Source organism: Synchiropus splendidus, chromosome 1 (assembly GCF_027744825.2).
Source record: "Synchiropus splendidus isolate RoL2022-P1 chromosome 1, RoL_Sspl_1.0, whole genome shotgun sequence".
NCBI lineage: Eukaryota > Metazoa > Chordata > Actinopteri > Syngnathiformes > Callionymidae > Synchiropus > Synchiropus splendidus.
In genome coordinates, this window is record NC_071334.1 from 21468179 (window position 1) to 21481619 (window position 13441).

The 13441-nt window shown below is 43.6% G+C and overlaps 2 protein-coding genes across 5 annotated transcripts in view; one reads left to right on the forward strand and one right to left on the reverse strand.

Moving 5' to 3' along the window:
- The window catches only part of LOC128762292 (gamma-aminobutyric acid receptor subunit gamma-3), a 33671-nt gene extending 29228 nt beyond the window's left edge, over positions 1-4443 (forward strand). Inside the window, exons 8-9 of one of the 3 annotated variants that reach the window (XM_053870448.1) lie at positions 977-1170; positions 2850-4443. In XM_053870448.1, the coding sequence (XP_053726423.1) occupies positions 977-1170; positions 2850-3128 (473 nt within the window). In that variant the 3' untranslated portion in view covers positions 3129-4443. Of the gene's footprint in view, positions 1-976; positions 1171-1839; positions 1906-2849 lie in introns of those variants that run through there. The other 2 variants (XM_053870454.1, XM_053870464.1) reach the window with 2 other exon arrangements.
- A 6637-nt stretch (positions 4444-11080) lies between these two features.
- oca2 (oculocutaneous albinism II) overlaps positions 11081-13441 on the reverse strand; it is a 33275-nt gene continuing 30914 nt past the window's right edge. For both annotated transcript variants that reach the window (XM_053861171.1, XM_053861163.1), the window contains exon 24: positions 11081-12783. In XM_053861171.1, the coding sequence (XP_053717146.1) occupies positions 12696-12783 (88 nt within the window). In that variant the 3' untranslated portion in view covers positions 11081-12695. The remainder of the gene's footprint in view (positions 12784-13441) is intronic.

Below are 13441 nucleotides of genomic sequence, written 5' to 3' on the forward strand. Positions count from 1 at the left end.
CAGTGCATTCGCAAGGTTTTTTTTGCTGCTGTAGGTCTGGAGATGCTTTTTTAAACATATCTTGAGTTGCTGGTGTTGCTGTTTTGCCAGAGGATTTTGATCAGACATTCAGGTGTCATTGTGTAAAGTGTGCCTCAGTCTGTCTGGCACATGCTCTTAATGGTCAGATGCTTTGGGATTTAGCTGAGTATAAAATGTTTGCTGACCGAGTCGTACAAAAACACCCAAACAATTCAGAGAAGCTGTATGCCCATGACATTCGTATCAAGCCTCTCAACTGAAAATATGTTTTTAGATGGTTTGAAATAGTTGGATCATTATGGTTGCCATGGAAACCTGTGTCAGACATTCCTTGTTCTTGATGGATGCCTGTATTAGGCTTCTGAGAAATGGGATTCAGTACCAGTCAGAGGTGAAGTTAGGAGCAGGAGGAAAAGCTCAGGTTGTTTAACAGGTGTTTTTTCGTTTCATGACCTGCTCCTGTGACTGATGTGAGATTGGAAAGATTAAGGGTAAAGGAAAACAACGGAACAATAAAAAAGTTTTTACACAACTTTCAGACCAAAGAGAGGTTTAGCAGGTCAGGTGGAAATCAGGTTAGTGTTGGCATGCTGAGGAGAGAGGGACAGAGAAGGTGATGTCATATAAAACACGGTCATGAAACTGTGAAGGGATGAGGACTCACTGAGCCACAGTAGGAAGGGTAGAGTGGCTAGGCTCTCCGCCCTTCACTCACAGTAGGGGACATGCTCAATATTCAATTGGTGTATTCATAGTGAGGTGCCAACTCTGGATGTTTCACTCACAACAGTATGAGGAAAGCTTGTTGAGGTAACGTGGTCTAGATGACAGAGTAGACAGAGTACTGGATCAACCACTTCACTTTGGTGGACCTGAAAAAGATTTTATTTGGTAATGGTACCCTCCCGATGTTGTTTTCATTTATTGGCCTTTGACCTTAGATGCGTCATTTCAGGTATCACCACTGTCCTGACGATGACCACGCTCAGCTCTGTGGCCCGGACCTCACTGCCCAGAGTGTCCTACGTCACAGCCATGGACCTTTTTGTCACCGTCTGCTTCCTCTTTGTTTTTGCTGCTCTGATGGAGTACGCGACTCTGAATTACTACTCCTACAACACCCGGAGACACGGTTACATCAGGAGACGGGTACGTACGGCTGCTTCTTAGCAAACTTTTTTAGTACATCAAGCTGTCATGGCTGTCTATGGGAGCAGACCCTGTTGCTGAATTGTTGAGAACTGACACAAGGCTCGGAAGAGCGAGAGAAGATTTAACAAGGTTTATTAACAGGAAGACGAGAAAGCAGAAAACAGAGCATAGAGCACCAACTAAGGAGGCAGCAGGCAGAAGATCAAGCACGCACAGAATTTAGAAATATACAACAGGAGCACGAGAGAATTGAGGGTTGAGAGAGTTTACCGTGAGGACGCAACGCAACCATCTGGAAGCGCAGACTGGAACCCAGGTGTAGAAGTCAGTGGACTCTGATCAGCGGAACGGGATCCAGCTGTGTTGCTGTGAAGCGGAAGAAGAAAAGGAAACAACACACAGGAACAAAATAAAACAGGAACAGGAAATAACAAAAACAAAAGCACAAGGGAAACGAAACACAACACCTTAAAGATTGGCTCTTTTGATAACCTTTAAGCTGTTTTAAGCATGCAAAATTTGCATTCGTGGCTGCCCTTTGGAAGCAATAGGAATCCAAGACAAAACAATAATTATGATGGAAACATGGCATCCATATTTAGACTCCTACATGATCTCTTTCCTATTGAAGTGCCTCAGATTTCTTATTATCTTATTTTCTCTCAGCTCTACAGTAAGAAGATGATGCACCCCAAGAGTGCCTGTGCTATACTAGGAAACACCACATCAACAGGATTGATTTGGTGAACAGCATTTCCGTTCTTACTTCAAAATAGAACACTAATGTAACACGTGCAGCGAACTGCTTGTGACTCAAGCAGCAGACTTTCATTTCTCTGAGCTACAGAAAAGGTCTTGTTCACAGGATAATCAACAGAATCGAGATCCTGTAGAACCTCATAGGTTTTTATTCATCAATGGCCCCTTTAATGGAAGCAAGGGCATAGTAGTCTTTCTGTTTTTCTTTTTTTCTTTTTTTTTGTATTCTAGGTTGATTGAAGCTGCGATTTGGTTTGTGAGTGTAGTGAGCAAAGAACAGTGAGAGTAGGATCATCAGCTACGTTGACATATTTTTCAGGTGGTCATTCTGTGGTGACCCAGAAACAGGCTGTGTCCCTGATGGAGATACAGTGGATTTATTTTTTTTTTATTGTATGTTCTCTCGTTCCTTGTTTTTTAGTTTGAATTGCAGTGTGCTGCTGCTCCACCATCATTTGCTACCATGAGATCAATAACTGTCTGTTTTATGATCTATATATAATCTGATTCCCCATCCGCCAGTGACTCGACTCACTGATCCTCGCTGTTGACCGAGTATCAGTGTAGAGCATAATGGTCCGATCATTGCTGGCGCTGATGCATCTGTCTGTGGATCTCATCCGTAGCTGTCTTTGACCCAAGGACACTAGCTTGAGGCAAAACAGTATGTTTTCCTTGACATTTCAGTCCCAGCGGAGAAGCTTAGAGAAACTCACCCTCATACTGGTCACTCCACAGACTCAGGTCTGATCTAGATCAGTGATTCTTAAGCAATAGGGCTAGGGCCGATGGTAGGGCTGCAAGCGCCTCCTTAAACACACGCTCTATATGACACCAGCCGGATCGTTGCTTGATGCTGTCAGCTGAAAGCACCATCAAACACACTGGCCTTGCCTGATGCTGGTTGTCTTCTCCAGAACTACTCGGTGCTGGACGTGAGGCGCCCTCCGCCTGTGGTCGCGCTCAACAACTCCATGTACTGGCAGGACTTCGAGGACAACGGCGTCTATGAATGTCTGGATGGGAAAGACTGCCAGAGCTTCTTCTGCTGCTACGAGGAGTGCAAAGACGGAGGCTGGCGACGAGGACGCGTCCACATCGACTTGCTGGAACTGGACGCCTACTCTCGGGTTTTCTTCCCAACCTCGTTCCTGCTCTTTAATGTGGTCTACTGGGTGGGATACCTCTACCTTTAGCACACTGTCCGTACGTGAAGGTAACAGCAGTGGATTGATGGAGTCAGTAAAACCGTGTTCACACAGACAGGATGCTGCCGACAGTCTGGAGACACGGAGGTATGTTTTTGCACTGCTCCACAAAACCTCTCAGAGAGCGGAAGGGAAAAAGCTATTGTTGGAATGTACGTCACTTTTTTCTATCAGACTGTAGATGAAAAACCAAGGACACTCAGACCATTCATAGTGCCTTCCTCTGGAGGGGTAGATGCTATCGTCAATAACAATCAGGGAATCACTGTTTATACATCAAACAAGTCGCTTTGACGGCGACTGGTTTTCAGTATATAATTAATGGTGCCACATGGAGAGTTTCAGTTAGTCACTTTTGTCACCACTCAGACTAATAAAGCGCTTTAATCATCGAACCTTTAACATGATCACTGTATTGCTTTAGTGCTGACAGGACTGAGAAAAACATCTTTAGGCTGATACATTTTGAGGATTGGTTAGAATTGGCTTCATAAGAAAACATTATCTATAATGTGTTGTAGAACTGCTGTTGAAGTGTGTGTGTGTTTGTGCGACCTTATTGAATACATTGCTACAGTGCTCTTGATGACCAGTGAAAGTGTATTAAATATGAATTATTATCTCTCTTAGTCAGTCTCAAGCTCTGAAAAAAACTACAAGTCCACAGTTATGTTCTTATGATAGTTTAAAATTCAATTCCTGATGGCCAGTTTCTGAAATTTCAATACATGTTTCTGTTGTAGGCCAAGATTGAAACCACTCGATCGCTTAACCAAACTCAGGCAGTTCTGCAGTTCAGTTTTTTTTTTGTTTTTTTAAGCTGCATGTGTCTTCACCTGCACAGAATTAGTATGCACATGATGGCACCAAAAGTTTGTTTGTTTTTAATTATATGAAATAACAAAATTGCAGAGCTAAGCAGCACGGTGGAGGAGTGCAGCCTGAGAGCAAGGAAAATTTACATCAGTTTCCTCCCACAGTCAAGAAACACAGATCTTGATTAAAATCTCAAAATTCTCAGTATTGTCCATAAATGTGAGCGTGTGTGGGTGTGTGAGTCCTTGTCTGCCTCTCGCCCTGACTAGCTGGGCCACTTATGTCTCTGTGATGGTAAAAGCACTGAAAAATATGTCCCATGAAATGCTGAACTTTAGAAAAAGGATTCTGGCGTAAACATTGTTATGGTCTCTTGCGTGTTATTAAATGGATAGTTTCTATGCTTTGAGATCTCACTGTGTGAATATAAACAGTGGCAATGTTGAGTATTAGTATAATTGAACATTTGGAAAAGATAAAAATAAAATTTAAAAAAACACAAAAAGTCGCAAACACAAGTGTACACACATCAGTTCCTTCACTTACTTGCTAAATTATAAATAATCTTTCATAACCGTCTAGTAGCCGACGGACATTCAGACTGATATGAAACAGCTGAGAACAAACTGTTAAAATGAAACCTAGTGAGACCATCAAGTGAATAATCCACAGTTTTGTTACCAGTTGAGAGCTTTTATTTGGGGAAGCCAGGGAGGGAACCAACTGTAAGTGTGTCTGTGTCTGTGCATGTGCTGAGAACCTGCTCACAGCCATCAACAGGCACAAACTTTGTTTTTTGTTTTCAATCATTTCCTATTTTATTGTGAAAGAAAACTGGCGTTGGTGTGTGGCACTACTTTTCAATTTGGGCCCTCCTAACTCATGATTCATTCATAGTTTGACCTTGTGACTTTCACATGAAAGACTTGTGAGTCGTCTGTTGATCAAGTGTGTAATCAGTTCATTAAAGCAGAGTGTTGAGTCGAGGTTGGTCGTTCGATACAGTGAGGAAACCCACGCTTGTATCATTGGAGTGTGACTGCGTAAGGACTTGACGTAGTGTTTCCATGTTTAAATGAAACACACAGTCAGGTGCCAACAAAATGGCATTTACACTCTGAGACAGAGTTTCAGTCCTGTATAGCTCATGCTTGTTTATGGATATGCTCAGAGCTTCAACTCGAAATGTCTTAAACATCCATTTGTTGAAGCTTTCAATTGCCATGACTCTTTTCTTTGTTGGAATTAAATTTCTCATGACTATGTGGCTCTGTGTCGATGTTGGTGTGTTGCAAGAGGCGACGGTTGCTTTCATACATCTTGTGCTAATATAACTGTCATTTTAAATAAATCTCAAACATCACTTCTTCTCAGAGGAGTTTGAGGCTATGGATACGCACAGTTTCCTACCCAGTTATTTTCCATGCCACTTTCAAAAGAGCTGAACACAGTGAAAACAATTGAAAACAATGTAGCATCTATTCCAGGACAATAGATGTGCTGTTGTGCTCAAACAACAAGCTAAGCCCAAGACAAACTGGCCCATGCGCACATGAAGCTTGTGCTCTAATATTAGCACACTGGAGCAGAACACATCGATGGCTAAGAGACACTGGTTTGTGTCCTCAAACTGAGTTGTTGTTACTGGTGTACAGGCCAAATGTAAAAACCTTTCAGCAGCTGTCAGTGTGGCAGCCTGGTGGAGCTTACCAAAAGTTGGACAAGAGAAAAGTCCAGCATCCAGACCAAACCCTGCAGCTCGTCTGGGTGAACCCTTGTGCATTCCAACTGCACTTTGAGCTTTGCCTTGTGGCTCAGCTCTTTCTTGACTGATCTGCCTGCCAAAGTCAACCTCTGCTTCATTGGTGAACCCCATGATCTCAGCCTGGACAGACTGTAAGAAGCTGAATCCTGAAGATCACCATGCAAAAAATCGTCTCCAAACTGATGAAAATAAGACGGTGGTTTTGATTTTGTTTGTAACTTTGTAGTTTTGCGTCATGTCTGGTGATGTGAGTTGTGTTTCGTAATGATCAACATTTGACTGAGGTCTTGTCATCTCTGGCCAAGAGAAAAAGTGTCTATATTTTCAACCACTTTTTGTCTCACAATTCATCGACTCCAAGTCAGGAAGGACTGTCTACTAAGGGATCTACATCCATGGATTCAGGCCAAACTAAGACAGTCCCCTACAAAATGCAGTTTCATGACCAAGCATGAAAAAGAGCAAGTGACTGTGGAAGCATCTGGTAAGTGTAAAAAGTGGGTTGGTATTGCTCGGTATGATAAATATAATATGGCTGCACATGAAACCACTGAGCGGAACTGGAACCATAAATGAAGAGACCAGTCACTCGAGAACTAAGAAAACTTTTGTTACCGTTGATGGTAATGCAGAAGGTGGAGTGAATGAACCAGACAGGTGTGACACGTCTACAGTGTCTTGGCAGAAAGTACTCACAGAACTGTGAGACACAAATGCGAGTGACAAAGACTAGTGGAAGTGTTTGACCTTCCTTAGAAAGGGTGATGAGCCCTGACATAAAACCCCGATGGGTTGGACAGTTCTGGGGTGTATTCAAGGGTAAAGTATGAGAAGAACAATTGGGTTTTATTCCAAACCAAGTCGGGTTTGTGGGAAGCTGCGTTGGTTGATCACAACGATTGCGGCAAGTCTTTGGGTGCAGTGGACTGGGAGCAGCTGAAGCGGAGGAGGGGAAAGGTGTGGGATGTCGAATAATCCCCGTCTTTTCCTGCTTGTGTTTCTCACAGTCTAATTATTGCACCGTCTATTTAATTAGCATCATTGCCGGCCTGTTGCTGCCGGGAGAAATCCTCCATAACAAGCCAGGAAAATGACTGTGGCTCCCTGAAAAGACTCCCGCGTGAGTGACGCTTCTTTCATCAATGACACGCAGGTTTGACTTCAACACACGTCTCATCATGAGAAGCCTCTTCCGTTGGTTCGCTCAGTCTCACCAGTTACACGCCGCCTATCTTTCCTTTACACTCCAGATGTTTGATGGCACAGCGCCGTCTGGCCAGCTGTCCTTGAGCCATCTCTGAGAGAACATCTGGCAGTCAACTATCCACTTCCAGATTCTTCACCTTCACTTCAGCCTATACGTGGAGCTCATGTGACCTTGTCTTATTATTGCGTTGATTTTAAAGAAGCAGTTAAGCAGCAGGTTGGTCAAAAAATAATATTTTGTCGTGTTATTATTCATTCATTATCTTCCACTTATTCACGTGTCCAGCAGGCTGGAGCCCACATCCCCGAGAGACCAACCACACAAGTGTGCAGTCCTGACTTTACCGTCCGATCAGCACCAACCATGGACGGTGGAAACACAAGAGGAACTGGGGGAAAACAAAAGATGAGAAGGAGAACGTACTGAAGTGTCTCTTAATGGCCACCCGGGGCAGAGTGCTTGTCTGTGGCTTCTTCACGCCACTATTAAAGAGGCAAAAAGTGTTAGTCCCGCCTCAGATGCCAACCTTTACAGGGCAAGCCTACATTCAGAAGAGTCATGTGCATAAGGAAGGTAAAAACAACAATGATCAAGTGTCTACTTCGCTTGATTTAACTGCTTATTAATACGTGACATTTCAGGAAACAAGTTGGTGAGACAGCCTGTGAAAGTTTCCCCCTCATGACTTCACAACTGTGACCTGTAGCTTCTTTCAACTCTCACACAAAACCTCGATAAGAAATCCAATTAAGTTGATGCCACGTGGTCTCATTTCCTGTTGCTGCAATCATCTCCTACATGTCTACGGACAAAGAGCCTTTCATAGATGACATGCCTTTCTTTTATAGATATGCAAATGTTGTATTATTTTGGGGGGCAGGAGGGACGAGTCAAGTATCGCTCGGCAGAGAGCGCCGCTGGAATTGAAGCGTAACAAGAGGCAGTGTTTAGAGGGAGAGGAAAAAGGCTCGGGAGAGTCTGTTTTGAATGGAATGTGATATGACAGATCATTATCACCCGTCTGTCTGACTCGAGAGGGAGACCAGGACCAGGCCACAGGTGTGAAGCCACGTCCTACAGGTCAGAGAACGTTTGTGGTCGACGTTCGTCCAGAGAGCAGCAGTGTCTGTCAGGGTGCGGCAGCTGCTCCAGATGTTTCCAAAGATAAACAAGTCAACTCGCGTTCAAAGATGTGACCAAATTTTTCTTTTCTTTTTTTAACAATTTTAAACACAGACAGAGTCAGGGTCACCTCACACTCACTGACGCGACAAAGCTTCATATATCAGAACAAGGATTCATTCAAAGACGCCATCTATTCATCAGCTAATGACTGTGGCGGAACACCACTCCACAGATGGACTTTTTGAAGGGCTCAGCAGTAAAATAAATAAATAAATAAATAAAACTTCCCCTGATTACAAGTACCACTCAGTCATTATCGACGTGAGTAGGCAGAAAGTCTAATGTGGCAGGTAATCACACCGGCTCTCTGGCTAGAGATTCCTGAGCAGAGCACGAGATTCTGACAAAGCTGTCAACATGTCCAAACTATTGGTGTAATGAAGTGATTCTGGGTGGTGGACGGACGAGAACATGGTGGGTGAGAAATGGCACAATAGGAGAAATAAACAGACAGTTTTCAAGTTTAATTAAACAGAAGCGACTCATGGCGACAAGATGAAAGTTAAACACATCCTCACAAAAAATGACATCTTTCCCGATTTTAAGTGACTCTGAAGTAAATTTACACTTTCTGAGTCGTCACACGTCGGTGGTTATAGTCCAGGTTGGTTTTGTTCTTCTATTAGTGTCTTCTATCATTTGTTTGTTTATTTTGGTGAGGTTGGTCTTGTCTTCCTCCACACACCTTGTCTGTCTTGACTGTGACTCCTGCTAATCCCTTCATTGGTGTCTTGCTTCGTGTCCTGTATCTGCCCCTCTGTTTCTGAGTCCCTTTGTTGGTGTGTTTTCGTCTGATCAAGTCAATGTAAAGTGTCAAATTGTCATTCCTCTGACTTTTGTGAAGTTAAGTCAAGTCACCATGTCAAGTCAAGCAACTGTTTGGTCAAGTCCCGTCTGCTGTCTCGTCAATTTAAGCCAAGTCTTGTCTCATCATGTCACATTATCATCAAGTCATTGTCTCTTTAAGTCAAGTCTAGTCGTGTCAAGTCTTTTCAATGTCTAGTCTGTTCTCGTCTTGAAGGACGTCCTTGTCTTCACTTGGTTGGTAGATGAGGTTAGACAAGAAGCCCCTTGGACGATGATGTTTGCAGATGACACTGTGATCTGTGGTGAGAGCAGGGAGCAAGTGGAATATAAGCTAGAAAGGTGGAGTTTTGTCTTAAAAAGGAGAGGAATGAAGGCCAGGTGAAGGACAGGTGAAGTTACAGGATGTAGAGATAAAGAAGGTGGTGGATTTTAAGTACTTAGGCTCAACTGTCCAGGACCATGGAGAGTGTGAGAAAGAGGTGAAGAAGTGGGTGCAGGCAGGATGGAATACTTGGAGAAAAGTGTCAGGTGTGATGTGTGATAAAAGGGTGTCGGCAAGGATGAAAGGGAAGGTGTACAAAACGGTGGACAGCAATGTTGTATAGTTTGGAAACAGTGGCACTGAGGAAAAGACAGGAGGCAGAGCTGGAGGTAGCAGAGATGAAGATGCTGATGCTGAGATGCTGAGGTTCTCTCTAGGAGTGAGCAGGATGGGTAGGACATGGGAGGTTTGTAGGTTTGAGAGAAGAGGAAGCAGAGGACAGGGTGAGGTGGAGGAAGATGATCCGCTGTGGCGACCTCTGAAGGGAGAAGCCGAAAGAAAAAGAAGAAGGAGTGTAATCTCAATTGTTGCTTTTTTGTGTTTGCTGTACTACTTTTAGTTCTGCTGAACTCCCTCCATCCGTATCCTAATTACGGAGGACAGAGAACATCCAATCCTGTGCTGATGATGTGGGGCATTATCCCCTAAAGTAGCGGAAATCAAATCAGCTGTGGTCGAAAACTGTTGAGGATTAACCATCGACTTAGCAGAGTGACAAAAGTGTGGCCAGTGAAACAGAACAGGCTACCCAACGTGTTGCTTCAGTCCTCAGCCTTTCACTGCTGCCGGCACAAAGGTGTTTGACACGCTACAAGCTTCCATTCACTCAGGAAATCACCAGCACGGAAAACTGCTCTGAGATACACCAATTCTATTTTCACACAAATGGCACTGTCAATACAACGATACTGTCTGTATTTATATGGTTCAGATGCAAAATGATCTTGTTGAAAGAGTTGCCAGTTATGCAAGTCGGCTCAGCTGCTAACTGGTAGTTGCTTTGCTTGTGTGCTAGATTAACTCAGTGGATGGACGACACAAACGTTGTTGGAGAGCATAAGATGATATGGGTTTTCCCCATAGGATGGGCCTCCGTGAGAGACTCAGAGAGGAACCTCAGCTCCTCCACATGCAGGGAAACCGCTTGAGGTGCCTGTAACACAGACCTAGGCAAAGTGCGGCCCGGGGACCAAATGTGGCCCTTTGGCGGTATTTATGTGGCCCTCCCAGAGTCAGAGTAAAATTATAAAACTGACATTGTTGTTGTCTCTGACATTTTTGTCTTGTGCGTTGCTTTTTTGCTCATTGTGATGCAACTGAAACATAACTTTCCCCTTTGATTATTTTTCTCAATTGTTCGTCTTTTCCGTTAACTATTGTAGTATTTCTTGTCTCCTAAAGTACATCAGAATTGAAAGTAGATGTCGCAGAAAGTTGAAATCTATGAGAGTCATTAAGAATGTCAAAACAGAATGTGGTTTAAATTGAATAAAACACAACAAACCAACATTTTCTGTGCACTTTAAAATTGTAATTTCATAACCACACATAATGTCATCACTTGAGTTTTATTTTCAATTTTCTCTTCCCCTTCAACGGTCATAATATAATAATATATAATTGTTATTCTGTTTACTGCCTCATTTATTTTTAAAAGCAAAATACTGCTGTATTCTCAGATATTGTTATTAAATTAAGAGTTCAGAGGGGTATTCTGTCAGTTACTGACAGCAAAAAGAAAGAAAGAAAAAAAAAACATCACCAGGTGGAGTTTAACAGTAAAATGAATAAAAGACAACGGCCATGTTAACTTTAAAAACTTTATTGATCCTGTTGACCTTTTTTCTGAATCAAGAGTCTACACACAAGAATACAATGTTTAAATAATATTTGCTTGACTTATTATATCACAATGTAATACAAAAACATAGATCTCTAATTAGTTTGCTTTATCAGATCCACGTAAAGGGCCATCGCTTTGAGGGGGCTCTGCCAACGATTGTGCTATCACTTGTTATAAAAATCCCTTTCACTGGGGTGGCAGTCGTCTGAATCTCAATCGCAGTTGAAAAAGGTGAACCTTCTGGTGGTGTTGAGAGCTCATAAGGCACCTGAACCAATGGAAATAATGAATACCGACTCAGACAGAAGCACCGATTCTGGGTCACGTTTGGAAGTTCATTCAGAACATCTTCTCTTTCCTTGGGTGGAAGTTGTTGGTCATGAACACAACTTTTCCTTCAGGTTTTACACATGAAGCATGCCTCACCTGGGAGCCTGCTTTGTGTCTGCTTGGAGGTCTTGACACAGCGAGGAACGTGCGGAGCAAACAAAACATTGTTCGTTTTCTCCCCTTGAAGTTACTGCTCAACTTGGAAAGCATCAAACGACAACTTGGGCACAATAGGTGGTCATGCCGCACTAGACAGAGCTGAGCGCTTGGATTGATGTCGCACCTGCTAAGGTCGACTTTGATCTCAAATACCTTTTGCAATCCAGTCGCAGAATGTTTCTGTTCTACACACAACGCGCTCAACTACATCGGAGCACCATGGCAGTTTGAAAGGTCCATGACGGTGACAAGACACTTCCTGAGAGTTGGATTTGAACCTACGGTCCTCTGATATTGTATAAAGGGACTCTGACATTAGGAATATGACTTTAAAAATGGATGGAAACCTTTGGGAAGTTTAAATGGACGTCAGCTCAACATCATTTTTGAGTTTCATTGAAATAACACTAAGTAAGAGTGCGTTTTAATTGAAAGAGTCTGAATAATTCAACCACTTATTATAAATGCTTCTCTACAGAGGTCAAACGGAACTGGAGCACCCTGGGAACGTCTTCGCAGGGCTCTTACAAACAGACCACTCACACCTGGGGACAGTGTAGAGCAGGGGTCTCAAACTGACCCATAAAATGGCACCATTGGGAGCAGGATTTTGTTCCAGCCGAACAAGCAGCACCAGACTGAGAATCAACCGCTTGCAGTCTTCAGACCACTGAGCGGTGCAACTGCATGGATTGGGTGGGATAAAGACCTGCTCCCACTGCAGCCCTTTCGGATCAGTTTGAGACCCCTGGCGACTGGCGTGCCAGGACGACACCCATGTGACGTCTAGGAGAACTTCCAACTTCTCAACCTGCATCAGATTCAACATGAATAGAAGTGAACCAGTACGAATGTCTGTTCTGGGAGCGGTTGTTTAAGGAATGATGAATGGTGAATCTTAGTGGGTGGTTCTCCCACCGCCTGAACAGGCAGCTGGTTGTAAGTGCCATAACGTTGCCATGCTTGACGCCCTTGGCTGTCTAGAGACCTTGAAGGAAACACAACAACGCTGCAGTGCAGACAGACTCAATAATCTGATCAGACTACAGACTAAGAGTGGACGATGTGTACGGTGCGTTCGATGGCAGTCTTTTTGGTCGATGGGCAGCAGCTGTAAATGATCACATGTTCCATCCCAGGCCGACGTGAGTGGCCAGCAGGTAGCACATCCCGATCATGCACGTCATGATCATCATGGGAAAGCCTAACCTGAAAGAGAAAGACATGCGAGTGAGCTTTGACCGCACTGAGACTCAAGCACAACAATGCTACTGAAAAATAAACTTGTTTGGAGGTGTGATGAAACTTTACCAGGGAACATTACTGGGGTGCAGACCAGGGACTGGCTTGAATGAGTGAGGGCTCATGGCCTCCTCCACTGACAGAGTAATTTAACAGCTGTAACTCATTTTTTAATCTCACGTTCTGCTTCTTCACCCTTGACTTCACTTGACTCTGAAGGAGGCAAATGTCAGCCTCAGATGGGACTTGCCACCCTGGTGTCACTGCAAAGCTATAAAGCAGTGAGGCAGTCAACCCTGGCTGGAGGTCAGGTCCAGGAGAACCCACTTCTAACTCAAGGATGTCTCTGGCAGCAGGAAAAGTTTTTCATCGGAGGTCACAGTATTACTTGGCCACTGCAGTAAAATCCCTACCTGGTTTTACTTTTTACTGTAGCACATCAACAGGGTGGACATCAAATGAACAACATAAGGAGAGTTTTTGTATGTCCTGTTAGGTGCACACGTCACGCTACGCAAAAGCCTGACCCACACAACTTGGTGAAGTCCAGGCAACAGCTTTTCTAGTTTCATACTGACTGAGCAAAATACCGCTTTATCAGCTTCACTTCAGGTTTGTTAACACA